The 27419-nt window shown below is 38.1% G+C and overlaps 3 protein-coding genes across 5 annotated transcripts; 2 read left to right on the top strand and 1 right to left on the bottom strand.

The window, feature by feature from the left end:
* Positions 1–374: 374 nt before the first annotated feature.
* LOC146689644 (sodium- and chloride-dependent GABA transporter 2-like) lies at positions 375–16149 on the bottom strand. Its single transcript, XM_085435853.1, has 16 exons — positions 16067–16149; positions 15650–15850; positions 15375–15509; positions 14913–15053; positions 14684–14798; positions 11931–11978; positions 11156–11285; positions 10341–10475; positions 8662–8765; positions 8432–8556; positions 7896–8008; positions 7683–7820; positions 7362–7464; positions 4293–4393; positions 1420–1566; positions 375–1188 (listed from the first exon to the last, which is right to left on the bottom strand). Exons 2-16 carry the CDS (start codon positions 15837–15839, stop codon positions 1021–1023), a joined length of 1893 nt encoding a protein of 630 aa, XP_085291979.1. The 5' UTR covers positions 15840–15850; positions 16067–16149; the 3' UTR covers positions 375–1020.
* A 1147-nt stretch (positions 16150–17296) lies between these two features.
* Positions 17297–22709, top strand: LOC146689643 (protein mono-ADP-ribosyltransferase PARP11-like). 3 transcript variants are annotated; one of them, XM_085436599.1, is made up of 8 exons: positions 17297–17484; positions 17740–17864; positions 18415–18535; positions 18719–18794; positions 19127–19199; positions 19494–19621; positions 21542–21693; positions 21778–22709. In XM_085436599.1, the coding sequence occupies exons 1-8, from the start codon at positions 17439–17441 to the stop codon at positions 22092–22094; spliced, it is 1038 nt and encodes a 345-aa protein (XP_085292725.1). In that variant the 5' UTR covers positions 17297–17438; the 3' UTR covers positions 22095–22709. The 3 variants fall into 3 exon arrangements, with proteins under 3 accessions (XP_085292725.1, XP_085292726.1, XP_085292724.1); XM_085436600.1 differs by having other exon boundaries at positions 19127–19211; positions 21546–21693; XM_085436598.1 differs by having other exon boundaries at positions 19127–19211.
* A 67-nt stretch (positions 22710–22776) lies between these two features.
* Positions 22777–26373, top strand: LOC146689642 (protein mono-ADP-ribosyltransferase PARP11-like). The gene is made up of 7 exons (XM_085436601.1): positions 22777–24580; positions 24670–24784; positions 24869–24938; positions 25064–25127; positions 25253–25386; positions 25465–25616; positions 25714–26373. The coding sequence occupies exons 1-7, from the start codon at positions 24485–24487 to the stop codon at positions 26010–26012; spliced, it is 930 nt and encodes a 309-aa protein (XP_085292727.1). The 5' UTR covers positions 22777–24484; the 3' UTR covers positions 26013–26373.
* The last annotated feature ends 1046 nt before the right edge of the window (positions 26374–27419 follow it).

The following is a 27419-nucleotide window of genomic DNA, read 5'->3' as shown; positions in this document are numbered from 1 at the left end:
CGGGGGGGACTGAGGGTGACGAGAGGTGGAAGACAACTGGGCGGAATTGTCAGTTAATTGAATGCCAGTTTGGATCACACAGATGAATGAGCATGGCATAATGACAGAGCATTAGCACATTCGCTAGTCACACACATCCAGTGCCATCACACATCAACGCTGCACTATTACCTTGTTATAACCACAGACATGCGTGACAAAAAAACACGGTAGGAAGATAAATGTAATGCTTTTTTTTCTTGATACAAAACAGGAAATGTGAGTTTAATTGATTAAACTGACTTGCATAGAATAGACTGGGATATTTAGCGTGTTGATATGTTATATTGTCATTGCTTGCACAAGCTACAACCACATAAAACACAAAATCATCCATATCTGTCCACTTTTATTGATTGATTTGACAGATTACAATATTTTCAAAAATTTAAAAAATGGTTTACAAAATAGCAACCTTTAAATTCATGAAAAAACTTACAGTTTATTACATACAGTAAAATAATCAAACAATTCATATTCAATGCAAATGGCCTTAATTTCACTGGATGTGAAAGTTCTGTATGTATATTGCATTTAATGAAGACAAGAAATTTGCATTTTTTTGGTAAAAATTGACCAGAACTCAAATTAAGACGTGTTTTAATGCATTATATTTTAATGTGACAAGGCACAGATTTTGCATGTCAAAGATGAGGTGTTATGAGGTGCAGGTCACAGGGGATAATTTATACGTAAGCTAAACTATTATTCCTCATGACTCCATAAGTGTTACAAAAAGCACAATGTTAAATCAGCAGAGTGCTCTTTTAATCCAGTTACAGTATGCAGGATTAGAGGTATACAGGTACATGTACAATGCAAAGGACTCTGTTATTCATAAGCAAAAGAGTAGTAAGGTAAAAACTCATGTTAACAAAAGAACAAACAAATACCCCTGAAGACCCTTAAGATATAATCATTTATATAAAAGGAATTTTTTTTTTCTTAATAGGTGAAAATATAAACTTTCATCAGCAAACATCAAGCACCACCAGGTTCTTCCATTACCAGCTTGTCTTCTCTATACTCCACCCTCATGTCTGGCTGCCCCTGTGCCTTGACTATGACATAATTAAACAATGTGAGCCCTGGGTTATGTGGCCGACTCTGGCGCAGGTCACTGGATGGTGTACTCATGTTTTCAGGATCCTGATTGTTTTTAGAGAAATGCAATTAATGTAATGAGCTAGTCACACAATAGAAGAATCTTACAAGTGCTGAAAAATACTGCTTTAGCTTTATCCTAGTTAATAATTTGTATTAAAAAATATTTTATTATAGTGATAACACATTTCATTTTAGATGCCTTTTAAAACACTCAAGGTCACCTTATATAGAAGAGTTAAAGAAATAAATACAAGAAAATCTGAGTTCACTCACCCTATATAGTGAGACCAGAATGAATACTGGGATGCATATCAGGGGTGTAATAACAAGCAGAGAGCCCAGTGTGACTCCCCAGGTGCCAGGCTCAAACCCATATACAACAAGAGGATGACTTTGCACCAGGTTATACAGCAATGTAAGCTAGGGGATAGGAGAGAGTCAAGTTAGAAAGACAGACAGCAGAACAAATGCGGTACCGCTGCAGCACAGATGAAACAAGATTAACATTCATTTGGAATCATGTTTCAGGTGATTCTACAAATGTAAGTCAATTTTTCACTCACTTTTAGCTTTGTTTTTGGTCCTAACATCCTATTGGCCTATCCATCTATATGAGTACATGGCTGTCAGTGGAAGAATTAGTTTTTAATTTACAGTTAGGTCCATTATTTGTTGGATTAAAACACCTTTTTTGTTGTTTTGCCACTGTACACCACCATAGTAGATTTGAAATCAAAGTACAGACTTTGAGCTTTTTAATTCAAGGGGGTTTGTTATCTGGTCGGGAATTAAAGCCATTTTTATCGACAGTTCCCCATTTGTAGATGCTTACATTAATTGGGTGACAATGACAAGCTTTTTTGTGGATTAAAAAACTAAAATAAAATATCAGTTTGCATATGTGAGTTTTAATTTGTATCATATTTGCTACACCCAGCCTTTTTTGATGTTATTTATTATTTTAAAAATGTGCTTTCTTTTTTGGGGGGGGATACCGTTAATGATGTAGAGCTCTAAAAAACTGAATATCAAATGTTTATATTACACTTGCCATTACAAGGTTAAAAAGAAGAAATGCACTTGTATCACAAAGGTAAAAATACAGAGAATGGAACAAACATTATCTGAAGCATACCATATCATATATACCATATATACCATACCAATTGAGTTAATGTTTTGGCATCGATATGTATGGCAGCCAGAGGAACTGAATAACCAAGTGTTAAGTGAAGACAGAAGTAGCAGGAAGAATTCTCAAGTCTATAGGACTGTACTCTCAGCTTAGATTCAGCCAAATGCTGCAAACCTCTCAGTGCCCAAATGACCATATTGCAAAAGCAACCCAAGAGTTTCTCAAGGCAAAGAATTTATTCTTCACTGACAAAGTCAGTCACATGATCTCAGCCCAAAAAAGAGCATGCTTTTCATTTTCAAGTCAAAACTGAAGGCGGACAGACCCCCAAACAAAAAGCAACTGAAAGTAGCTTCACCTCAAGGGAGGAAACAGCATTTGCTGATGCCCATATCTTCTAGACTTCAGACAGTTATTGACTGCAAAGGATTTTTTATCCAAGTATTAAAAATAATCCCCATATTTGCAATTATGTTAGCTTATCCAATTTACTTTTAGCTGCTGAAAATATTGTATGAACAGTTCATATAATAGTTTCCCTTGAAATGAAGCTGAAAGTCTGCACTTCAATCACATCTTGATTGTTTGATTTCAAATCCACTGTGGTGGGCGAGAGAGCAAAAGCTACAAAAACTGTCCTTGTTCAACAAATTATGGACCTAACTGTATGAACCAAATGTGCACAAGTAAAACCAGCTAACTGCTTTTTCTGAAAGTGTAATTTTATTATCAAGTGAAAATAAAAAAGATTATGAAAAAATCAAATAAACACTTTGATATTCCCATTTAATCTGCCTTAATCTGCCCACGTTGTGTCACAAGAAAGTTAGTTGGACCTTATAAGCTGCCAGCAAATACACTGTGGTGGTAGCTGATTAAATAATGAATGTAATCTTATCTGCAGTATAGCATTATGTTAGCAATCACACTACAACAGTGACTGGACACACCTCCTTAAGCAGGTCAAGGCACAGAACACATCCATCCCAGTGATGCAAAGGACTGCACTGAGGATTAAACATGCTCAGGCGCAGCACACATCACCAAATGTGTGACTACATGTGACTGTAGTCAGCTCATTTTCATTGAGAGCTGAAAACAGTTGTCTGAAGCAGCAGATATCAACACTTTGAAAGCTGTGACAGAGAATCAAAACACAGGCCAACCATAGCGTGAGCTGAAAATCAGTCTGCAGCTCCATGAGGAAGGGAGGTCCAGACTTGAAATATAATTCTCTGGAGATTTCACATAGTTTCATTGTCTTCTAAGATTCATTTGATGCTTTGTGATTATAAAATCACTGCCTCCAACTCTGAAATTACATTGTGCTGATCACGTCTGCAATGACATGATGTTCACATAAAAGCATGAGCCTCACTTTCTCCTTCCCGTATGTGTATTTATGCGGGATACTATGGGAAGATTTAATTGGATCTCTTGCTCATGTTTGTGCAGGTAATGCCTTCTGGATTTTTTTTATGGAAAAATACAATAAATAATATGACTTCCTGTGTATTACAGAATTTTCAAGAACTTTATACTCCAGCTTTTGGTGCATAAAATGAAAAACTAGTGTTTTATTTGTCTGTGTATTTCACAGCTGAAAGATTATGAATTTCTCTAACCAAGCTAGCCAACATTACCCTATACTATCTTGATAAAGAGTGAAGTGTTAGGTTAATTTCCGATGCAAAAGCGTTAACCTTGGGACTTTAAAAACCAATGAATGATGTCATAATGGATATGTCCATCTGTTATATATAGTCCATGAGTTCACTGGCAGTTAGTTCACTTCCCCAACAATCGTATCTGTACCTGACAAATGTAATCTGCGTGCAGTAAAGCGACCAAAAACTGGTTGTCAGAATTAGTAACAGGTATAAAACAATGAAATTAATAAAAAGATGAGAGGAAATTGGCATTAAAGCAGAGATCCAGTGTGAAAGACAGAACAAAGGCACAAAGCAAATGAATCAGATTAAAGAGATATGATACCGGAGTGAAGACTCACCCCGCAAATGAGCGGCGTGATGAACAGCCAGCAGTACTTCAGCATAGGGAACGGATGATACCCAATCATGTCTTCAATGTTGTCATAGAAACGGTCTGCACCTGTAACATGCACAGCAATACAAGGGAAACAGAACTGTTTCAGTTTTACAGGAACTGCTCTAACACTTCATGAATACAATGAGGAGTTGAAGTTTCATCTTAACTCCTTACTTTCACTTTAACATTTAGACATAGTTACTAGTTACTGTTCTGTTCCAGCTTTAAACCACAATGTATGATCAAAAGTTAGTTCGACAGTTGATATAACATGTTTGTGATGATATGCTATGTTTGGTTTTCACTAAGAATGGCGCAGTGCATCATGAACAAACGTCTCAACTTTGGTCTTATCTGTCAAAGGACATTGTTCCAATTAATAACTGACATTTGATTAGCAGCTCCTGACTCTACTTACTTATGGAAACTTTCTTTTTCACATTGCAATAAATATCCCCCAGTAATATCAATACATCTTGATATACTAATTACTACAGTTTATAAAAGTAGCCTATGAAAAATCCAGTCACAATGGATTTTGCAATACAACATCACTAACACAAATGCTTATCTATGATGATTCAGTATATGAGGAAGGAGGGGGAAAGAACAACAAACAAATCAACAAACATCACGAAATAAAACTCAAAATGACTGAATTAAAAAAAATATGTTTTCCAAATGAGAAGAAAATGACAACGCATGGGACAGCAGTGTATAGGTTAATGAGGAGCTGAGTAGGAGGAGTTCAATTGGAGATGAAGATTAGAAAGCAGCTCACCTTCATTTGCTACCGAAAGAGGCAGAGACATTTAAAAACAGGAGTAAAGTTCTATGAGATTGGAAAGTAGACGATCTGCAGAATGGAGAGACATCCACATATTGATTTTCTTGGAAAATGCATAATAGCTGAAGAATTTGCCAAACCTACTTAGGAAGGCAGACACAGCTCCATGAATGATACAGTAATCAACCTTGAAACTAACTACAACTTTACAGAGGCAGAAAGAGAGTGTCCTCACACTATGCTGTGTTGAGTATCTCAATACTGTGTAGACTCCCTTTGAAGAATAAGGGAGGCCAATTGAATGAATAAACAGCTAACAAAAAAGGGGGAAGGGGAAGAAACACATCAATATCTCCATGTGCTTCAGCAGAGTATGATAATACCAAAGAACAAGCAGTTCAGGAAATTGAAAACTGAAAGAAAACTGCCTGGATCCATAAAATACAGAGACTCTGAGAAGTGAAAATAAACCAGAAAAAAGACAAAAGATATGATCTATTGTACACTAATGACTTTGTGATAAGTCTTAATAACTAGCTATACAATCATGTCATGACACTTTTGTATATGACTTTCAACATTAATCAAAAGTGCATGCAGTCACATCTACTGATCTGCTTGCACCAGATAACGACTGTACATTTGTCAAATGTGTCTTTTAAAAATACTACAAAATACAACATTGGCAAAAGGTAAGATTCAAAGTGATAGACTCTAACAGAGAAGACATCAAATCAAACAACAAATGTGACATATCAGAGCAGTGCTGGGAGCATTATCTATCACCAGAGTGAAAGAAGCACAAACAAGAAAGATGAAATCACGAGTGTGTAAGTCTGGCTTTTATATTTTTTGTGACCTTTGGGGCCCAATCAGTGATGGGCCCCAAAGGCATGCCTGAATAAAGCCGTAAGTGGGTGTGTACAGTACTGTGCAAAAGACTTGAGCCAAGACTTGGGCATCAGCAATATCTTGTCAGGAACCTGGCAAAGATGCTGGTGGCACTGTGGCAAGCTTTCTTATCATGTCTTTAAGTAGTCTTTAGGAATAGTTCTCCAGGCTTCTTGAAGGATATTCAAATTTTTTCTTTGCATGTTGGATGATCTCTTTCACAACAATCCCGCACTTCTTCAGTAATGCTTAGATCCGAGCTCTGGGGACCAATCTTGACTGATACGAGTGTTCCATTGTGTGTTTCTTCTGCAAAATCTGTTTTCAATTTTGACAAGATCTTCAACACCACTGGCTAAAATGCATCCAAACCACAAAAAAGCCTCTAGCCTGTTAAAACTGGTTCGTTGTTAAGTTGTCTGTTATGTGTAGACATAACACATATTCATCCCTTGAGTATAACGCATTTTGTTTTTGTTTTTTGCTAGAATGATTTATAGGTCAGTGTTAAGTGCCAACAACGTGTTAACAACAACAACAAAAAAACATACCTCTGAAAATGGTCAGATATAAAAGCTGGACTGAAAATGAGTGAAAAACCAGCTGGTGTCCAAAGAAAGCCTGGAGAACTATCGCTCAAGAACCACTTTACAAAATTACAAGAACGTCTGGCATCTTGGAAGCAAAATATAAATTGATGAGGAGTGGCCCAAGACTTTTACACAGTACTTGTGTTTAAAATGAATAACTGTAGTCAGTGAGCCTCACTGTCAGTGAACATTGTTATATATACTCCATTCCCCATTCATGGTAAAAGTTATCTAGCTTTAACCGTGTGCAGTAGCAGAAGTAAAATTAAATAATATTAGACATAAATAAACACACAATACTCTTATCCCTGCATCATCATTAAAATGTCACTTTTAATGCTGGTCCTATAGCTGTTTTAATTTTACTTTGGACAGACCCCAACAACTGTTTCAAAGTTGGTCCCTAAAAGATATGCTTATAAAGATGGAGATAAAACGATTCTGCTGATGAAACAAAGGCTCTGTATGAATTGCATAAGCTAACTAGATATAATAAAGTTCCTTTTATGTAGCTACTGTGGATGTACTGCAGTACTGATGATGTTGATATTCTAAAGATAAATCGATAAATCACATATTCCTATTATTTAGGTTATTAGTAAGATCGTCTTACTAATTAAGAGCTAAATTAGTATGCTTTAATGCAAAAACATTTTTACATTTAGAGAAAAATACTTTGAGAAACAATTCAAAGAACTTAGAGGAAGATAATTACTTTTGCATGGATAAATTCTGCAGTACTAGTTTAGAGCCAATAACTTACCATATACCCAGCCAATAACAATGGTCTCTGCGCAAGCAATAAATAGGAGGCTGGTTCCACTTGGACCATATGTGTCAACCAGCTGGAAGAGGACGATCCCGCCCTGAAACAAGAAGAGAAAAATTAAAAAAAAAAAACCTGATAAAACTGTCAGAAGGGCTGTTTTCTCCTTGTCTGTTTTTAATGTCACCATTATCAGAAACCTACACGTGCAACATGAAATGGAAAAAGCTTTAACTACTAGAGAATATGCGACCTTAACAGAATAGTTCACTTTCCTACTTTATTTCAACAAGTGCTGATAGTGCACAACCAGCTTACTTCAGTAATGAAGGGCAGCCCCAAACAGAAGCAAACAATAGCGATGACCAGAACCAATATCTCTCTGGCACACGGCCTCCTCAGATAACGTGGAAACAGGTCAGTGAGGGCTGTGGCCAGGCTCTCCACACACACAAACTGTGAACACAGAACTGAAGATTAGCTTATTTTGATTTTGATCTGATCCTGGGCATTGTGCATTGCATACAATACCTGACTATCTAGGCCGAGCAAAAGGAGCATGAAGAAGAACAGCACAGCCCAAAAGGACGAACCAGGAAGCAACGACAGAGCTGTAGGATAGGCAATGAAGGCTAAACCAGGACCTGTATGAAGAATGTGAATGCATCTATTAAAACATGACATGCGCATTCCAGGGCGTTGTTAAGGTCATAGCTTTAAGCTGTACCTGAGTTTGGAGTTTTAGAGATGAAATAATCCCAGATTTAATGCAAAAAAAAAGGTAAACAAATTATAGACAGACACAAATAAGTAAGTGGTCATTTTGTGGGAAAAACTGTATCTCCTCATCTTTTGAGACACTACATTCCCAAAGAGGAAAAAAGAAGAAGAAAAAAAACAGCATCACAACCCTCTGACTCTATCTGAACAGAAAGTGACATCTTGTGGGCATTGGATGAATTAAAACTTTAACGCACAAAAACTAAAGACAGCATGTTTACAAGAATAATTTATCAGGTAATTATTTAGGAAACTCTATTTTACTTCCTTGTATGCAATTATCTTACCACCAGCTGAAATGTCTTCCAATGAAATGTTAAGGTCCTGAGCCATGAATCCCAGCACTGAGAATACAGCAAAGCCTGCAAAGATACTGGTGGCACTGTTCAGACAGCACAGTGCCAAACAATCCCTGGAACAGGACAGAGAGACAAGCCAAAAGTATCGAAAAATTAAAAAAAAAACAACAAAAAAAAAAACAATAAATGTGATGATGTCTGCCTTTAAGGAGGCTGACCTGTAGCAGTTGTTGTTGTATTTGTTGTAGCTCCCCAGAGCCGTCAGCACTCCCTGACAAACAGCATAGGAGAAGAACACCTGAGTCCCTGCATCACGCCACACCTGGAGAGGGACAAGATTTCTGACATGTTTTGAAGCTGAAATTGTTAAAATAACTGAAGGCATTTCAGATCCAGTAGATTAAGAGCTGTTTTTTTGTGTTTTGATATATAAATTACCCAGGTATACAGCATTTGCATATTCCTGCTTTGCTGTTACCCTGTCATAAATTACAACTACATGAGAGAGCGTGCACGTTGAGGCTTGTGAATGTGGGCAGGCTTGTTTTCACTATTGTCTATCTGCAGGCTACAGTCGTGACAGCATCTGGATAACATTAGAGACGCCACAGCTCTGGCTTGCTCATGATAGACCTGGCAAGGCTCCAAAGCTATATAGAGGCCTCTACTCTGACCCAGTGGTGGGCTTGGTTTATTCCCTGCCTTGGGTCAGAAATGGAAGTCTGAGACTGTGGCAAATGATCTTTACATCCTATTCTGGACAAAGAAGGAACTGTTATGTCCCTGGAATTAATTATATTTTGAAGTCCTCTGAGCTTCTCCACGTACATATTCAAACACGCACACTGACACGGAGACAAAAGGAGACACATTCACACAATAAACAGACCGCAGATGTGGGCCAGAACTGAACCACTCCTCTGCAGTGCACGTGAAAACAGACAATCGCACGCTAAAGCAAGTCTAGAAACTAGAACGACTAGATCTGCTTCCAAGACCATCTGGCACTGCATAAATCTGCCCTGTAACTATAAGCGCTTTCACCTGCACCTCTCCAAAACATTATTTTCACACGTTTTCCCACACTGCATTGGGGCTATTGAGTTCCTACAAGGGTAGCAATACTTTGTCTTCTAACTCAAACGGTCACATGTGACATGACCAGATTGTTCCCCTGATTTACACGATTCTTCTTTCTGAGATAGTAACACAGCACCTGAGGCAAACAGACAAAGACTGGACAGGAGAGAGATGAGAAAACAACCGATAAAAGCAAACACCAAAGGGCTTCAACTCAAACTAGGGTGGAGAGGGCTGAAGACCTGCAGGACCCGAACAACCAAGTGTCGTAGTGACAGAACATCCTAAAAAATACAGAATGAAGATTAAGTGTGCTGTTTAAATGCAAATATAAATTAGATTCACTGACTCAGCTTACAAAAGATACTTTTTTGCAAGGTAAAAATAGTATTTAAACAGGTTACTTCAGGCCCTTATTTACATTCCTTTGTGAGGAAGATGTATATGTTTTACTGAAGATCATCTTTGGGTTGCTTTTCCTGTTAAGGCTATGTCTTGGGACCGGAAATAGAAGTCAGGGCAAAGAAAATGGAGGGGGAGGGGTGCATAACTGAGGATAACAGGACTTTGTATTCATCCTGTTAGAGCGGAGAGAAATCCAACAGACAGTGTTGTGTTGAGAAATGAAGACAGGCAGATGATGATCTGGTTGTTGATGACTTTCAGTGCAGATGGAGAACTCGTTCTCACTCCATCCTTCACACTGCGGCTTTCAGATGATGGTAAAGTGGTCGTACTGTGTGCTGTGTTTGTGATTTTTGCATTCCACAACCAAACACTTCAACATAAACATTTGATAATCAGAGTGAGCTCTTACATCTGGATCACTAAGTCTGGTGAAGTCGGGCTTGAGGTAGTATTTCAGGCCCTCTCCAGCTCCTGGGAGCGTCACTCCACGGATGAAGAGCACAAAGAGCATCAAGTAGGGAAATGTAGCAGTGAAGTACACCACCTACAAACATATAAACGCAGGTTGTAGTTTTGCATACTTCTCATACACTCATCCGTTGGTTTAAAGTTGCACATGATTCGTTTTAGAATAAACAAAGCTATAAGCTGCAACTGTCAGGCAGTTCCTTTTGTAATGGAATTTTTGCCACCACCACCTCCTGCAGGAAAAACACTTCTCGTACACTGCCATGTGTTCCACTGTTTATACCGGATAGTCATTAACTTGGTTTTTATTGCTGTTTTGTCTTCATGTAATAGAAAGGGATAAAAGTCTGCGGCTAGAAGTGGGGTTAATGAGAACAGTAGGCCTGAGCCAGAAAAAGCACAGTTGGGGTCTGTAAAAACAACAGAGCTGAAGCAAAGAGTAAAATGCTGTCAGACGAGTGGGGGTAATATCTGTCTCGACAGCACATCAAATACATATTTCCTGGTTAATATTAACATAACTGTCACAAACACCCAAGAAATATCACACAAGCAAGCTAAAAGTGCTGACTGACAGCTTGTGCCACCTTTTTAATAGGGAAGGGTTTATAAGCTACATATTTTTGCAGACTGAGAATCCCTTCTTACCCACCGACCAAACGGGAAAAATGTAACACATCACTTTGCACACCATTATAAAGCTTTAACAGGGACAGCTTTAACAGCTGATATCCTCCACGTTAAGGAAATGCTTACCTTTCCAGTTGTTTTGATTCCCTTCCAGATGCAGAAGTAACATATGATCCAGGCAAACATAAGACACAGAGCCAGATCCCAATGAATCTTACCCAAAGACATGTTTTCTGATATTCTTAACACACGGTTACTATGAAAAAAGAGACATGTGGGAACACATGAACACATGGATGCTCTCCAAATGCTGATGAATGCTCACTAAAACCCCCATTCTTAAAATCTTCTCCCACTGCAAATAAACAGATCCTCATATATACGTCAAAAGAACACCACCAAGCATCTCATCATGAATACGGATGTTGAAACTGCTCCCTGTTTATTTTGGATGAATACGGTTTAGATTATAAATGGGCACAGCAAAGAGCACATATTGTTTTCATTATGGAGCACAGCGATTTCCCAGTATTTGTTCTCACACCAAATCAGGAGGTTATCATGTGAAAAGAGGCAGCCATGTTTCAACATGTCTAAAAGAGAGAGGAGCAAACAACTTTGAATGAGAGTTGGAAGTTCAATAAAAATGCTATTATTCAGTGCTATTATGTCTTTTGAGGAATGTAACTGGCTGCTTGTTTTATTTGGGTGGCCTCGGTTCAACTTATGTTGGCTCACTATTCACACCGTGTTTTCTAACTCACAATTATTTTTTGATATCTGGGAAGCATTGAAAGCTATTGTTGAGGAATTTTCCACCCAAAGACAAGCTAAATGGGGAATTTGACTGTCCAGCTCTTCTAATGTTCAAGGAAAATAAAAGTATGAGTGAGTTTCTAACCTCCAGAACTCCTCTTCTGGTGACGTGCTCATCAATATTGTTTCATTGCTGGAAAGAAAAAAAAACAAGTGTATAAGGAGGGGTGAAATTAATCCTTTAACATTCTAACAGTTTCATAAAGACCACAAACACATTTATTTTCATAGTAAATGCATTTTTAATTTTAAGTGGATCTTATGTACTCAGTTTTGGCCTCAGATTTGTATTGTTCAATCATGCTTTGCATGATTCACAGTTTGAAATAATCCATATTTATCATAACGGGACTTGTTAAAAGCCTTTACTTCATCCTAATAAACAAACAAAATGTTTGAGTTATTCTTGCTGTAATCGGAAATCTAATCAAAAAATAAGAATATAATAATTAAAATGTAATAATTCTAATGTTTAAATTTTTCAACCCACACTGTTTCTGTGTGTGTGTGTGTGTGTGTGTGTGTGTGTGTGTGTGTGTGTGTGTGTGTGTGTGTGTGTGTGTGTGTGTGTGTGTGTGTATTTGTCTGTATTTCTTTCTGTGCAAATGTGACCTTGACCTCTGTGTGTGCATCTAAGGACCCAGCCTAAATAATTGTCTGTTGTCTGAACAACACGATATGTCTCAAATCAGGCGATTGCACATCACACTAGGTGGTTGGTTGTTAAAGTGGGATGTTGGTTGTCTCAGAGGATGTATAAAACCCTCTACAGATAACGATTAGGCATGTCTTTCTTCCGGGCATCATTGAAGTGAGCAGATTAGAAGACCACCCAGTGGATTTATCCTTCTTTTTCCAACCCACTATGGATTCATTATTTTTGAGATTTGCTCTGGTCAATACCGGAATCATAGATTGGGACTTAAAGGAAGTTTTGGGAACTTTGTAATGGGTTCTACCTCCTCAGAAAGAATTTCTGAAAGAATTCATCTACATCCAGGGTGTTCTTTCTGTCCTCCACTAAAGCCCCATCAAAACTGGTAATGAGTTATTAGCAACAGTTTAGATTTCATTATTTTATATTTTAAAATGTGTTACTTTCTTGAAATGTTTAAAATTTAAACTGATTTTATTCTTAATAATCGATGAGCCGTTTGCTTTGCCCTTGTTAAATTGCTTAATAAAGTATCCGATCTGAAATTAAACTTAATTATGTGGACGTTCCCTTTGTGATTTTCTTTTTAAATGAAAAGGTAAAACTTGGGCATGAGTTTGAACATCTACTTTTGTGAGGATCTTATAGGTTATTCTAGCCTTTAAGAATTAACAGATCCCTGAGGCTACCTGTCCAGGTATTCACCAAAGTAAATTTTGTAGCAAATTTGCTGGCAAAACTGATTGTACCTTATTCAGGGTTGGTAGTGTGGTGCATCATCTAAACTATTGTGGTACTACCCCTAGGATCAGACACTCAGGCAATTTCAATGGAGACCTAGTCCAGACTTCTGTACAGAGGTAACTGGGATCTTAACAGGCTTTAAAGGGTGAAGTGACTTTTTGTGCACTATTGCGTTGAGATCTGGTGACTGTGGAGCCCATTCAAGTACAATGAACTTGCTGGCATCTTCAAGAACCCAATTTAGAAAAATCTGAGCTTTGTGACATGGTGTGTCATTCTGAGGCTGCCATCTGAAGATGGGTACACTATGGTCACAAAGGGATGAACATTGTCAACTCAATACTCAGTAAGGCTGTGGCATTTAACTAATGCTCAGATGGTACCAAGGGGCCCCAAGTGTGCCAAGAAAATATCAAATTACACCACCAACAATAGCCTGCACAGGCTCACCAAATTTGGCAAGCCTGTGCAAATTGTAACCTCCATTTCCTGTTCTCAGCTGACAGGAGTGGCACCCTGTGTGGTCTTATGCAGTTGTAGCACATGTGCTATGTGTCAGAAAATAAGGAATAATAGGTCCACTTTAGTAAGAAATATCACATAAATGTCCAATCAATGAAGATAATAGGAATATCTAAAGCAGTGAATATAATAATGTAGAGAAGACGTTGCATTAAATATACCTTAAATGTGGCACATTTCAAACATTTGACATTAAACTAAAGCTTGACAAGTCCTTTAGATTTATTTGGTTGCTTTTTACCCTCATATTATCTTTATATTATCCCAAGGTAGGAGTAAGTAAGCATTTCCTACCCTGAAAAACATTTACAGTACATCTGGAAAGTATTCACAGTGCTTCGCTTGTCCTTTTAATTATGTTACAGCCTTATTCCAAAATGAATTCAATTATTTTTTTCACCTTAAAATGCTAAACACAATACCTCATAATGGCAAAGTGAGAGTAGTTTGCTTGTAATTCTTGGAAATTTGTTTTTTAAAAAAAAATAGGCATTTTTACCTTTTTTGGACTGTGGAGCAGTGAAGATAGACAGGACAGTGAGGAGAGAGAGGGGAAGTCATGCAACAAAGGGCTGCAGGTTGTTTTGATAAATTTGTAAGAATTTCAAGCAAATGTTTTTCATTTTGTTATTATGGGGTGATGTGTGTAGCATTTCGATGTAAAACATGACTTTAATCCTTTTTGGAATAAGGCTTTAACATAACAAAACGTGGAGCAAGTGCCGTGAATGCTGTCCAGATGTTGCTGTAAAGCATGGGTGCGTTTCAGAGATGCTATTGTGCTGTTTAATCCCATGATTACTATTAACCTTTTCATAGTCAGACTCTTTTCAAGTCCACATAAAAAAAATTTCAGTTGAGCAGACAGAGTGGGGACAGTTCATTTGTACAACTCAGAAAAACAAAATGCAACTTACTAAGTTGTATTCTCATAGTAGTCCATTGAGGTGACGTTGTGTAAGAATGACCAGTTGGACCCGGCCTGAAACAGTTGGGGGTTTGCAAAGATGCTCATGCGACTGTGGCACGAGTCTAAGTGATTAAAGAAAGAGGGATAAAAGTGAGAATGTTAGCTGTTTTCTCTTAAGTCTTGAAAGAAAAATCACTGCTTATCAAATACAGATGGGTTTAAGCAAGCATTCTTACCAGAGTTCCACCAGTTGTCACATGTAGACCAGGGCAGGGGACTTTTGAAGGAGTTTATTAGGTAGAAGATAGCCCATGCCAAAACAATAATGTAGTATATGTTCAGATAGATCACAATCACTTGGGACGCAAACCCCACTCCTAGAGGACAAGTGACATTTTAGATAGTTAAAGGACATTTTTGGCTGCTGTCTTCTTTTCTTTTATGACAAGAAGACAGAAACATTATATAAAAGCAAGTCCCAGCACCATGCACGGTTAACAAATCCTCCCTTTTATGTAATTACGTTTGAAAGTTAGATAACACCTAAGTCAGCTACTGGATCTGAAGCTTGGAATATAGACTTAGCCTTCTATATGTGACTTTCTTTACTGCTAACTGCTACACTATTGTTTTTGCAATTTCCACAAAGAAAGCGCTGTCAGAAATACGCAGTTCCTAAATGTGAGCCTTGTTTTTACCCTGAAACATGGGACATATCTTCCTCCAGGCAGTCACCCCACCCTCACTCGTGTACTGTCCCAGCGCTGTCTCCAAGAAAAACACGGGGATGCCACAGAAGAAGAGGAACACGCAGTAGGGGATGAGGAAGACACCTAAAATTATAGACACAAACTATTTCATCAGCAGGTGGGTTTGTTTTTTTGTTTCTTTTTTTGATTTTTTAATGAAGGATCCTTATCTATTAGTTGAATGTTTCCATCAGAACAACTCTCCCACAAACAGAACCTCTCACCTCCTCCGTTCTTGAAGCACAGGTAGGGGAAACGCCAAACATTTCCGAGGCCAATTATTTCACCAGCCATAGAGAGTATGAACTCCATGTTGTTGGCCCATTTTTCCCTCGACAGAGCCCCATCCTCAGGAGCCTGTTTTTCTGCCTCAGAGTCTGCAGCAGGAACATTCCCGGTTGTTTCCTCAGTCATGGTCTTTCTGTCTTTTGTACAGCATTTAAATAAATATCATGGCATACCTGTTATATTCTCCCCATCTTTCTTGCATGCATGCAAATATAGATCATGAGCTTTGTAATTTAACTGATGAGCCTCACATTTGCCCTAATAACGATTATTAAAGAGAAAAAGGCACAAAAAAAATAGCATTTAATTTTTTCCTCCACTTTCTCATCGAGATTTGAATTGATGCAACTTACCAGTGAGCTTGTAGCGAGCGCCACAGTGAAATTCCTCGACTGTATGAGCGAAGTTTGCAGGAAGGTTCTATTCTATTTTCTATTGAGGGGTGTGCCCTGAAGGATAAGTAGCCACACACGCTCTGGATGCGCCATCCCTACGAAAATGCTCGTGGATTTTACTCAAACGTCTCAACAAGCGGCGTAATGTCACACACATGCACACAACAGCCATCTCAGTGCGTGTGTTATGCACAAGTAATTGCAGAAATTGCACTTATTGTCATCAGATGGAATAAAATTATGCACGATTGTATATTATCGTAGAATAATGATAGTAGCGTATGTAAGCTATGTGTGTTTGGACCCAAACTTCTAGACGCCTTAATTAATCTGGATGCTACCCACTATATAAACTGCCTAGGGTACCATATGATTATCAACATCGACACAGCTTTTAGGAAATAATTTTATAACATGCAAATTCACACATATATATATGTGTGTGTAGTAGCTGGTCTGTACGTTGCGTGTACGTATATACGTTGTTGTTATGTTGTCTGTGTTATCGTCTGTACATAACTGCTAATCAAACAGTGACGTTAATAATGTGACTTTTTTCTCCTATGAATATGCAGCTTGAGTAGAAGAAAAATAAGAAATATATGTATGTATTATTCATTCCTCTGGTTTTTATGAACAGGTTTTTGTTTTGGGGGGTTTTTTGTAATCTGTGCCATCTACACAGTGATGTGTAATACACAAAATACATATCAGCGTTTTAATAGGTTACATGAGCTAAGCGAACAAGCACCGCAGTCCGAAATGATAACAACGGTGCTAATGTTTGTATTAATAGTAAAGTATTAATTATAAATTGGTTTTGTAGTGTAGTACGAGACAATCAGGTACCAAAAAAAATAACTTTGCCGTCATTATTTAGCTTACATAATATCTAATGTATTTGTTTTATTGACTGCACTGAAAAACAAATAAGTCAAAAATGACAGGTTGAGCTAATTATTACCCCCGATTTTTAGATTATTACAGCGATTATTATTTTTTTAGGGGAGGGGGAGTAATGACTTCAGTAAGTAAGTTTCCATACAGTCCTCTTATTTTATTTTATTAACTTTTTTAACCGCGTGCGTAACTTTAAAACACCTGAGCCGTATAACATTGCACCGGTAGTGCGCCTGTCAGGACAAACTCCGGGAAACAGTCCTGATTTAAAGGAGGGAGGAGTTACATGACGTCGACGCTTTGACGTGGAGTGTATGACGAACGGGGAAATAAAAGTAAACAACGCCTAGGATAACGAAAATGGTTTTTGGCGTTAGTCCCCCAAGCTTAGACGGAACCTGTGATTTTTCTGAGGCTTTGTTGATCATGTATGAAGGCTTTGTTTTCCGATAAGGACAGAGGCAGGCTGAAAACTGGTAAGACACCAGTAGAGTCGAGATGAGTCGGGTGCGGCATCCGCTAATGATAGCTTAGTTCAACATGGCAGTTTCCTGTATTGTATGAAATTGTTTACAGGATGTAATGCTCTCGCGACCGTTGCTGAAAACAAGTCCTCAACGTCAGGACTGTCTGACGACCAAAACACCACCTTAGGCCCTCCCCCATACTTTCTTGTATTTTAGTTGCTATTTGCCTAAGTGTGTTGGCGTGTTTTCACTTATTAATTTCAGATTTAGCTATGTTAGCCATCAGATCGTCAGAGGAGGAGTCCACTGAGATTGAGGAGATGGACACCTCAGAGCCCAACTGGTGCTGGTTCTACTTGGCTGAGTGTGGAGTGTGGCATATGTTTGAGGTAGTTCACATGATACCACAACTTTATACACAATAGCAGACTTTGTAACTGGCTTTACTCTGTATGCCCAGCATATCGCCCCTCCTTTGGTCGTATTTTGCCAGACTCTGCAGGTTTTTATTCCCCCTTTTAGCTCATCATCAATACATTTATAGAAAAAAAAAAAAAAACACTGCCTTGGGTTGATTGTAGGGAGGCAGAAAAATGGCCATCATGTGCCACTACTTAGGTTATGTGTTAAACTGCAATTAAAAGGAATTTAACAATGATGCATCAAAAATCCATGAACAGATTTAAAATGTGTTTTTCTGGTTTATCAGTTTCTGACAGCGAGTTACACTCAGCTGTCTTATTTATCCCACCAGTAGCTCAAACCTCCAAATATATATATCGATTTACAAGACAAGCTTTAAGTCAAACCAAAGAATTGATGTTTTTTCAGATAAATTTTAAGCCTTTGACCTAAATAAAGAATCAACTCTCTTAACTAACTGTTAATTAACTGATTGGCTGGTTAACCCTCCCCCCCCCCCTTTTATTTTCCTGTCAGATTGATCCCAGTGCAGCCTGCTCTGTGACCAGCGCTCAGATTGAGCAGTGCTACAACAGGAACCAGCGTGGTGTGATGGAGTTTTACACAGCCAAGTACACATACAGACTGGACTTCTCAGGTGAAAACTCATGAGTTAATTAAAGTAATTCTAAAGGTACTTTATCCAGGCTGAGAGTGTTAAAGCTTTTTCAAAGGAAATCCCGTCGCATCAGTTCTATTGAGGATAAGTTAGTTTTTCTGTTGTTTATTTTGTTAAAGAAATTGCACATGAACACCTAATTGTCATTAAATCCCCAAACAGTCATGCGACAGATAAATGTAACAACAGGAAAGCAACGGCCGATCAAACGCTCCCTCCACTCTGCAACTGGATTTAGGTAAGATTTGATGGTTTGAGTGTACATCCAGAGAGCCTTTTTATAATTTGGTTTTATTTACTTGCTATCATGGAAAAGTTATGTTAAAGGGGTTTAAGAAGACCATGTATTAAATGGAAGTTTAGGGGTCAAGCATCTCCTGTCCTTAAAATCCTGGAAATGAAAGTAACAAAAGAAAAGAGAACAATTGCCTTTTTCCCTCCTTTTTTTTCGTTTTTCTTTTTTTTTGCAAGCGTTGAATTATTTTTGTGTGAGCATAAAGCAAACACATCCATTCTCATTCTGATGCAGTGATTGGTTTACTGACTCTTCTCCTTTGCTGATCCTCCCAGGTTTATTTGTGATAATCTCGCCTTGCCTGTTCCCTGTCACTGGGAAAGAATAAACACAGATGAGCCCTATCAAGTGAGTACAGAAGTACGGAAACACATCTTATTGTTCCACTTAGCTTCGTTCACACATTTTTAGTATTGAGACGATACCTTTATGTTCTTTTGATTTCTGATGTAAAAATAGTGGCAGACTGGTCAAAACTTTTAGACAGGTGTGCATGTGATTGTATGCGGTGTTTTGTCAGTCCAGAAGTTCCCAACTTTGTTCAGTCTGAGGTCAAACATTTGCAAATGAGAGAGAAAAAGAGAAATATGAAACACACTGCAGAAAAGGGTAGAGCTGTGTGAGTGTTTCTTGCCTTTGCAGCTCATCCAGCTTGGCAGAGACACATATGAATTTAAAGAAGTAGCCAGACTGTATGAAAGAACAATGGATCATCCAATTAAATCCATCCAGAGGATCCAGAACCTGGATTTATGGGAGTTCTTCTGCAGGTAGAATATTATTTTCTACATTTTTGTGAGGAAAAATATTTCCTTGTATATACTGCCTTAATTACACTTAAATTGCACTCCATTAGTGACACTGGGAAAATTGTAAATTCTAGTTTTCCCAAACTTCCAATAAAGATGCTGGCTTTTTTCTTAGCATAAATTAAAGAATTGAACCGAATTCCATGAATCCACCCCTTTCAGCCGATGTCTTCTTCAAGCTCGTCTCCTGTGCACAATGTGCACTTGTTTCTAGATCATTTCATGGAAATTGCCAGTATGCATCTGTAATTCACACTGGATCACCTGCACTGTGTCAAAAAGGCATCTCTTCAACTTGAATGTAATTTAATTTTCATTTTATAAAGGAAAACAAAGTCTTTTGAATAGGGCAAAGGAAGTAAAACTCCTGCTTTTACAGTGCTGGCTGTGTGGGCGTGCAGTGGCATGTTGGCAACCGCTACAGTTCAGGGTGTTTGTGCCAAATTTTTTCTCAAAAATGCCCCAGAAATGTAATGCCAGTTTGACCCCGTGGGACGCAGTTGAACAAATTAATTCACTAAAAGGCGTTGTTTTATACATATACCTCTGAAAACGCTTTGTGATTGGGAGGTTTCTGAGCTGGCTGCTCATTCCGGCCTCCTGAAAAGGCAGAGGACTTTTTTTTTTTTTTTTTGATAATAACCATTCAGCGGAACTGGAACCTTATCCACTTCAAAGCCCACGTTTGTACATATTTCTTATAAATTGTTAGATTAAACTTACCTGCATTGCATTATATTCACCTCGTGGGGAATCCACAAGGTGAATATAATGCAAGGTGACTGGGTCAGAAACAAAAGCTGTTTTCAGTCTTTTTCACTTGCTAGCACATCCTAACCTGTCAACACACAATAAATTACTATACTGTTGTTATTATTATTGTTCTTATTGTAAACATATATGTGTTGAATTTTGTATTCATAAACATCCAACACTTTAAACACCTTAAACATATGGCAGTAAGAAAGCACTAAGAACACAAGACATTCAAAAAACAAATAAAAAAATAATTAAAAAAATAATAATATTAATAATACTAAAGGAAATTAAAAACAATATAAAATAAAATACAAAAAAAAGTACAGGATAGTCTATACTGTATACATTCCCAAATTTAGTTGCATATTTTCATTGCTTCACTCTCTCTCCAGTTCCTCAACGTGCCCAGTCTTTAATAGCTCCAGAAAAATCAAATAATTCTGATGATCTTTTCCTAACCACATAGGTCAGTTTCTATTATTGTTCTCATATTGTTATTGTTTTAATGGTACTTATATTGCACCTTTCTGCTTAAAATAGTACTTTACAAGTGTCGTTCACCCATTCACACATACATTCATACACTTCTTTTATCTATACCTAAGCCCTTTCTCACATTCACTCTGCGACTGATGTATCAGGGTCAACTCGGGGTTTGGTGTCTTGTCCGAAGATAATTCAGCATGCAAACTGTAGGAGTCAAGGATAAACCAACTGGCCTTCCAAGTCTGTAGACAATGCGCTCTACCACCTGAGCCACAAGTGCTAGAGACTAGGGGCATTGGTGCAAGGTATTCATCTTCACAGCTGACAGCCCACAGCCATTTCCAAACTGTTTAATGCGTTTGAATTTAGTTGAAGTTTGCTTTCTGCACTGTGTACAAGTGGTCCAAGCAGGCCTTCCAGGAAATGATCTAAAAATAGCAGCAGTACTGGAAGTGATATAGAGGTGCACAAGGTGAAAATCCTGAATTGCATAGATGGGGCAAAATTTAAATTGGGTATGATTTTTGCTCTTTATGGGAAAAGTTGCTGAACTTTTCACTGATCAAACTTTGTACAGTCATGCAGTATCAAAGTCATTATTTGTTTTATGTTGTCATTCCTTGGTGCTCCTCTAAGGAAGAAAACACAGTTGCGAAAAGTCAAGCGAACACTGGATATTGAGGAACGAATGCTGTTTCATGGCACGGGACACAGCAATATACAAGCTATATGTACATTTAACTTTGACTGGCGGCTCACAGGAAGCCATGGCGATGTCTATGGCAAAGGTAGATCTTTTATGTTGTATCATGAAAGACTTTGCTACTCTCCTTTTGTCCAGTTTTAACATTGTGCTCTTGTCTTTCCTGCAGGGAGCTACTTTGCCCGCGATGCCAAATATTCCAGTAAATTCTGTCACACCACAGGGAAACACAACACGACCTTACAGAGACATGGACTCGCACCACCGATATTTGCGAGTGAGCCGCCTTATAAGACCATGTTCCTGGCCAGAGTGCTTGTTGGAGAATACACAGTTGGTCATCCAATGTACTGCAGACCACCCTCTAAGGATGCCAGTTTCACCAACTTCTATGACAGTTGTGTGGATGATATGGCCAATCCAAAGATCTATGTCATTTTTGACAGTAATCAGATTTATCCAGAGTATCTGATTGAGTTCTACTGATGCCTAAGAAAATGATGCCAACTTTTTTTTTTAATAAAGGCTGGAAAAGCTAGGATATGAAATTAGATGACAGGATAATTGATTTCCATGACTGAATGGAGCATGGGTCATCTAAGTGCCTTTGAAGAAGTTGGTAAGACAGTAAGGACTTTGTGTCAAATTGTATACTGTACAGCATACATAATTGGACCCAGAAGTTAGAACGTTTCCATGACTTCAAAAGATGCTAACCGAAGACAGTCTTTGTGCTGTTTTTATCTTTAATCCTGAGTCTATGCTTGCTTACTGAATATGTGTGCACATTTGCTTAGATAAAATAAGAGTGGTGCTTGCAGCCTGTAGATCATAGGCAATATCCGACCACCGGCTCCATCACTCCCTCTACTTCCACAGTGCCATACATATGCTTCTTTATAAATCCAAGAACATGCTCTGCTCACTCATTTTGCACCATGTTCTGAAAATCTGTGTCTAGTAGTACCATGTATTATATAAGCATGGATTTTTGTTCATGTTTTTGTCATAAAAACGCTCCTACCTCTGCATTTTTTTATCTTGCACTTTCCATGAAAGGTTTTGTAATTGTGTCATATTGACATAAACATGTAAAATGTGTGATGTCGTCCCTGAGCAATTCGTTTCTGTGCATCTTTTCTGACCGCTGAATTTCATTGGGGTTTTCAACCAAGTTCGTCTGTCCATCCGTTTTCTAAATTATTTTGGGTCTGTCACATTCATAACAGAGAAGCAATCAATCATTCATACTCACATCCACATGTATGGCCAAACTAGGATCACAAATTAGCCTAAGATATATAATACATTGCCAAAAGTATTCACCCAGCAGTGCAGATATTGAATTAAGGTGTTCCAATCACTTTCATGGCCACAGGTTTGTAAAATCCAGCACCTAGGCGTGCAGACTGCTTCTACAAACATTTGTGAAAGAATGGGTCAATCTCAGGAGATCAGTGAATTCCAGTGTGGTACTGTGATAGGATGCCACATTTGCAACAAATCCAGTCATGAAATTTTCTCATTACCAAATATTCCATAGTCAACTGTTATTGGTAACAGCAACTGGTAACATCAGCAACTTAGCCACAAAGTCTTAGGCCACATAAAATCCCACGGCAGATTTAGCTGATGCTGAGGGGCATAGTGCCGCAGAGGTTGTCAACTTTCTGCAGAGTTGATCACCACAGACCTCCAAACTTCATGGCCTTCAGATTGGCTCAGAAACTCAGCATAGAGAGCTTCATGGAATGGATTTCCATGGCCGAGCTGCTGCGGTGGTTGCCAGGAGAACGGTACTTGTCTGACCTCACTGTGCCAAGTGTAAAGTTTGTTTGAGGAGGAATGATGCTGTGGGGTTGTTTTTCAGGAGTTGGTTCGCCCCCTTAGTTCCAGTGAAAGGAACTCATAATGCTTCAGCATACCAAGCCAAGACATTTTGAACAATGTCATGCTCTCAACTTCGTGTGAACAGTTTGGGGATGGCCCCTTCCTGTTCCAACATGGCTGTGCACAAAGAAAGGTCCATAAAGACATGAATGAGGGAGTGTGGTGTAGAAGAATGTGACTGGCCTGCACTGAGTCCTGACCTCAGCCTGATAGAACACCTTTGGAATGAATTAGAGCAGAGACTGTGAGCCAGGCCTTCCCGCTACTTCCTTGCCACAAAGGCACAGGGACGCCCCAGGCAGGATAAACCCTATTGCTGTGAGGTGATAGCACTGCATCACCGTGTTGCCTCCAATGAAGTTGATTTTTAAAATTGTAACAATTCAACATTGAATTTAATTTCCAAGTCATCTGGGTTTGATGTTAAAACCTGAGTAACGCAGGTTTATTTTTGCACTTTGTATAATTTTAAAAACAAAACAAAAAAATGTGCTCAGCACACTTGTTGTACTGTAATGTAAAATTATTTTTTTGTGTGCATTTGTTCAATTAATTGTATGACCATGTTTGTATGTGTTTTCGACCTGCACAAGGTGATGCCACAAGGTGGTGCACTTGTGGTACTTTGAGTTTATTTATATTAAATGTATGGGGGGAACATCTTACAGCTATGCGTGTGTTAAGCTATACTTGTCTGTAATTTGCATGTCACAATTAATAAATTTTTCAATTTAAACACATAAAATAATTATTGTAGACCATCTTTCAGGTTAGAAGACTGAAAACAAATTATATTGTGCATGTAATGTCACATGATCTACTTTGCCTTCTAGGGCTATGTAGAAGGTGTGTCTATGAATGAGATTTGAATCATGAGGAGTCAGAAACACCAGTAGTTAAGTCATAGAGAGGAAGCAGGTTAATTTTTCAGCTTTTTCTGTGATATAATCAGTTACATTTCTGACAACAAGAAACAGCAACAAAAGATGTTGGAAAATACATTAGTGGAATATATGGATACAGCTGACACCCCTTGGTGCTGGTATTACCTTGCTGACTGTGGACAGTGGCACCAGTTTGAGGTAATTTGTGTATTTCTTTAGATCACATTATCTGGTTCCATACTGTCAAGTAAAGCTTATGTTTCTAGTTTCTTGTCCCTTTTCTGTAGGATGACCCCGATCTCCCCTTTAGCAGTGAGGCTGTTGAAAATTTTTACCTGAAAAACTCCAAGGCTGTTTTAAACACATCATCTTTCAGTTACAGGGGCCAGATTGATTTCTCTGGTAATTTTTGTGCATTTTCATGCTCACAGTCTTCATTCACACATTAAGAACTTAGCTCAGATTAATACATGTGTTTTTGTGCAGCGATGCTACTGACAGACCTCACCGCAGGGAGGCAAAAAAGAATCAGGAGAAGCTACAACACAGAAAAAAGGTAAACAAGAAATGTACATTCTCAATTGTAACAGCAGTGAGGTTTACAAGTTAGCGTCAGTATAGTTTCTATCAAAATGAAAGTGAAAGTTTCAGCACAATGGAAACTTAACTCTCCTCCCGCAGGTGTTCCTGTTTCAGCCTTGCTCCTGTTTTCTGGGAATCGTTTGATCCCGAATCGCCATACCAGGTGACAAAAATGTTGCTTAATGTCGAAAATATCTACAGCTAGAGCACAAATATACAATACAGTTAGAAGCATAGATTAAAACCGCAGATATTTCAGTAATAACTGATTTCGGATACTTTTTAAAGTTAATCCCTCTGAGTGAGCACTCCCCCGAGTATTGGACAGTGAAACATTATGTAAAGACCGATGGGCTGTTGGACCGAACCATTCTGTCAATCAACAGGATACAGAATTTGGATCTTTGGGAATTATATTGCAGGTAAGTTAAGTTTTACACTATGTTTTTTGTTAATAATTTCTTTTCTTTATTACCATTATTTTTATATTTGCATCAAAGGAAAAAGAAACAGCTGATGAGGATTCAAGGCATCAAAGAAATTCAAGAGAGACGACTCTTTCATGGGACTGATATCAAAAATGTGGATTACATTTGCAAGTATAACTTTGATGTACGGTTAGCTGGACAACATGCCCACGTATTTGGCAAAGGTAAGTTCATTGTTTTGTGCAAATCTGAATTTCTAACTCTTTACCATTTCTTCTGTCTTTTTTCTTCCCAGCTGATCTAAGTTTCTTTTTTACGTAGGAATTTATTTTGCCAAACATGCAGCATTAGCCGACAGATACAGTCCGAGCAGCTCGAAACCACTGCCAGTTTATGGCGGGAAAACACAACCTGTACACTCTGGAGAAACTAAAATTATATTTTTGGCTCGGGTGATGACTGGAAAACCAGTTGCTGGACAATCTCATTTCCAAAAACCCGATCATGGGAGTCCTGAAAACTTGCATGACAGCTGTGTTGATGTTGTCAATCATCCTAATATTTTTGTCATTTTTGATCCAAATCAAATATATCCGGAGTATTTGATTCAGTACAGCTGAGCGCAACATGTGCAAGATCAACATGGCTACCTCAAACGGTACATTTCAAGCACAACTCCTGATGGCTTCGATGAAGTTTTTGCAGCATTTTTACTACATTTTAAACATTTTTAGAAAAGTTTCCAGTAAACTAGGTCGTTTTCAGCAAGATAATCTGTCAGCAAAGTTATCGCTACATTTCATTACTTTGGATCAGAAGTACTAATAAAAATGAGTTTACTTACCAGGTGCTACTGCTTAATATTAGAATAGTTGAATATAATACTTGTGGTCATGTAATGTAGATTCCCATCTAATTTATTTCTATTTAATTTAGTAATAATATAGCTTCATAAATAAATAAATATGCCAGCAGAACCAAATCAAAGTCTACATGTGTGTTTATTCCTGTTCTAATGTTTATGTTTGTATTTGTGCTGGACATAACATTCACACGCATTTTAAAATAACATGTGCGAGGTTAAAGAAATCAAATTCTAAGCTCATGTAGCTTATTGTTGTTCATCTGTTTTACATATATGTGGACAAAAAGCTTTCATGGGGCTCTGTGAAGGATGTGGAAAAACAACGTATGATTCAGTTACTTTAGAAGCACCTTTATCAGCAATAACCTGAAATAATAATTTTATGTTTGATTCCGTCAGTCTTTCACATAAGAAATTGAAATTGTGAAGAGATTTTGATCTACTCTTCTTTACAGAGTTCCTTCACTTTTTGAGGTTTGTGAGCAGTTATTTATGTTCAGCTCTCTTAAGGTCACGACACAGTATTTCATTCACGTTGAGTTCTGGTCTTTGACTAGACCACTGAAAAACCTTTATTCTTTTCTCTTTTTTAGCCAGTCTGTTGTAGATTTGGCTTGGCTTGGGATTGTAGTATTGCACTTACCCAATTTTGGCCAGGCTTTAGTTGGCAGACAGATGGCCTCAGATTTCACTCTAGTACACTTTGGTATACAGAGGATTGAATGGGAATTGCAAGGCTCCCATACACTGTATTTACAAAATAAGCCCATCACCCCTCCCCCTCCAGTTAGTATGAGGTGTTTGTACTGATATGTTTTCACCAATCTCACCCTCATGTTGTTGGGATAGACTCCAGCTGAAGTGGATGGATGGATTGGTGTTTTCAACAAATATTGCTGTGCAATATTGCTAAACAACTCCATTTCGGTCTAATCTGTTCAAAGGACTTTGTTAGAGAGGTTTTGTGGATTGTTCAAAAAAAAACTCCAAACAAGCCATACTGTTCAGTCTTTTTCTAAATGTACTGTCATCAGTGTTGGGCAAGTTACTTTGAAAAAGTAATTAATTATAGTTACTAGTTACTTAAACATAACTGAGTTAGTAACTGAGTTACAATATTCTAAAAGTAATTAATTACTTGAAAAGTAACTATTGTGTTACT

Source organism: Copadichromis virginalis, linkage group LG17, assembly GCF_057382275.1.
Source record: "Copadichromis virginalis isolate Kocher_CV1m ecotype Utaka linkage group LG17, C_Virginalis_male_GT1.1, whole genome shotgun sequence".
Taxonomy (NCBI): Eukaryota; Metazoa; Chordata; class Actinopteri; order Cichliformes; family Cichlidae; genus Copadichromis; species Copadichromis virginalis.
Note: the sequence above shows the minus strand (reverse complement) of the source record. Positions and strands in the feature narration are given on the sequence as shown.

Excerpts from the sequence above, each read along its gene's own strand:
- LOC146689644 (XM_085435853.1), bottom strand. The coding sequence starts at position 15,839 with ATGACTGAGGAAACAACCGGGAATGTTCCTGCTGCAGACTCTGAGGCA. Across the intron at positions 14,799-14,912 it reads TGACAACTGGTGGAACTCTG|ACTCGTGCCACAGTCGCATG; the intron begins GTAAGAATGCTT and ends TTAATCACTTAG. Across the intron at positions 7,821-7,895 it reads TGCTCGGCCTAGATAGTCAG|TTTGTGTGTGTGGAGAGCCT; the intron begins GTATTGTATGCA and ends CTGTGTTCACAG.
- LOC146689643 (XM_085436598.1), top strand. The coding sequence starts at position 17,439 with ATGAAGGCTTTGTTTTCCGATAAGGACAGAGGCAGGCTGAAAACTG. Across the intron at positions 17,865-18,414 it reads GAGTGTGGCATATGTTTGAG|ATTGATCCCAGTGCAGCCTG; the intron begins GTAGTTCACATG and ends TTTTCCTGTCAG. Across the intron at positions 21,694-21,777 it reads TGGCGATGTCTATGGCAAAG|GGAGCTACTTTGCCCGCGAT; the intron begins GTAGATCTTTTA and ends TCTTTCCTGCAG.
- LOC146689642 (XM_085436601.1), top strand. The coding sequence starts at position 24,485 with ATGTTGGAAAATACATTAGTGGAATATATGGATACAGCTGACACCCCT. Across the intron at positions 25,128-25,252 it reads ATCCCGAATCGCCATACCAG|TTAATCCCTCTGAGTGAGCA; the intron begins GTGACAAAAATG and ends TACTTTTTAAAG. Across the intron at positions 25,387-25,464 it reads CTTTGGGAATTATATTGCAG|GAAAAAGAAACAGCTGATGA; the intron begins GTAAGTTAAGTT and ends TTTGCATCAAAG.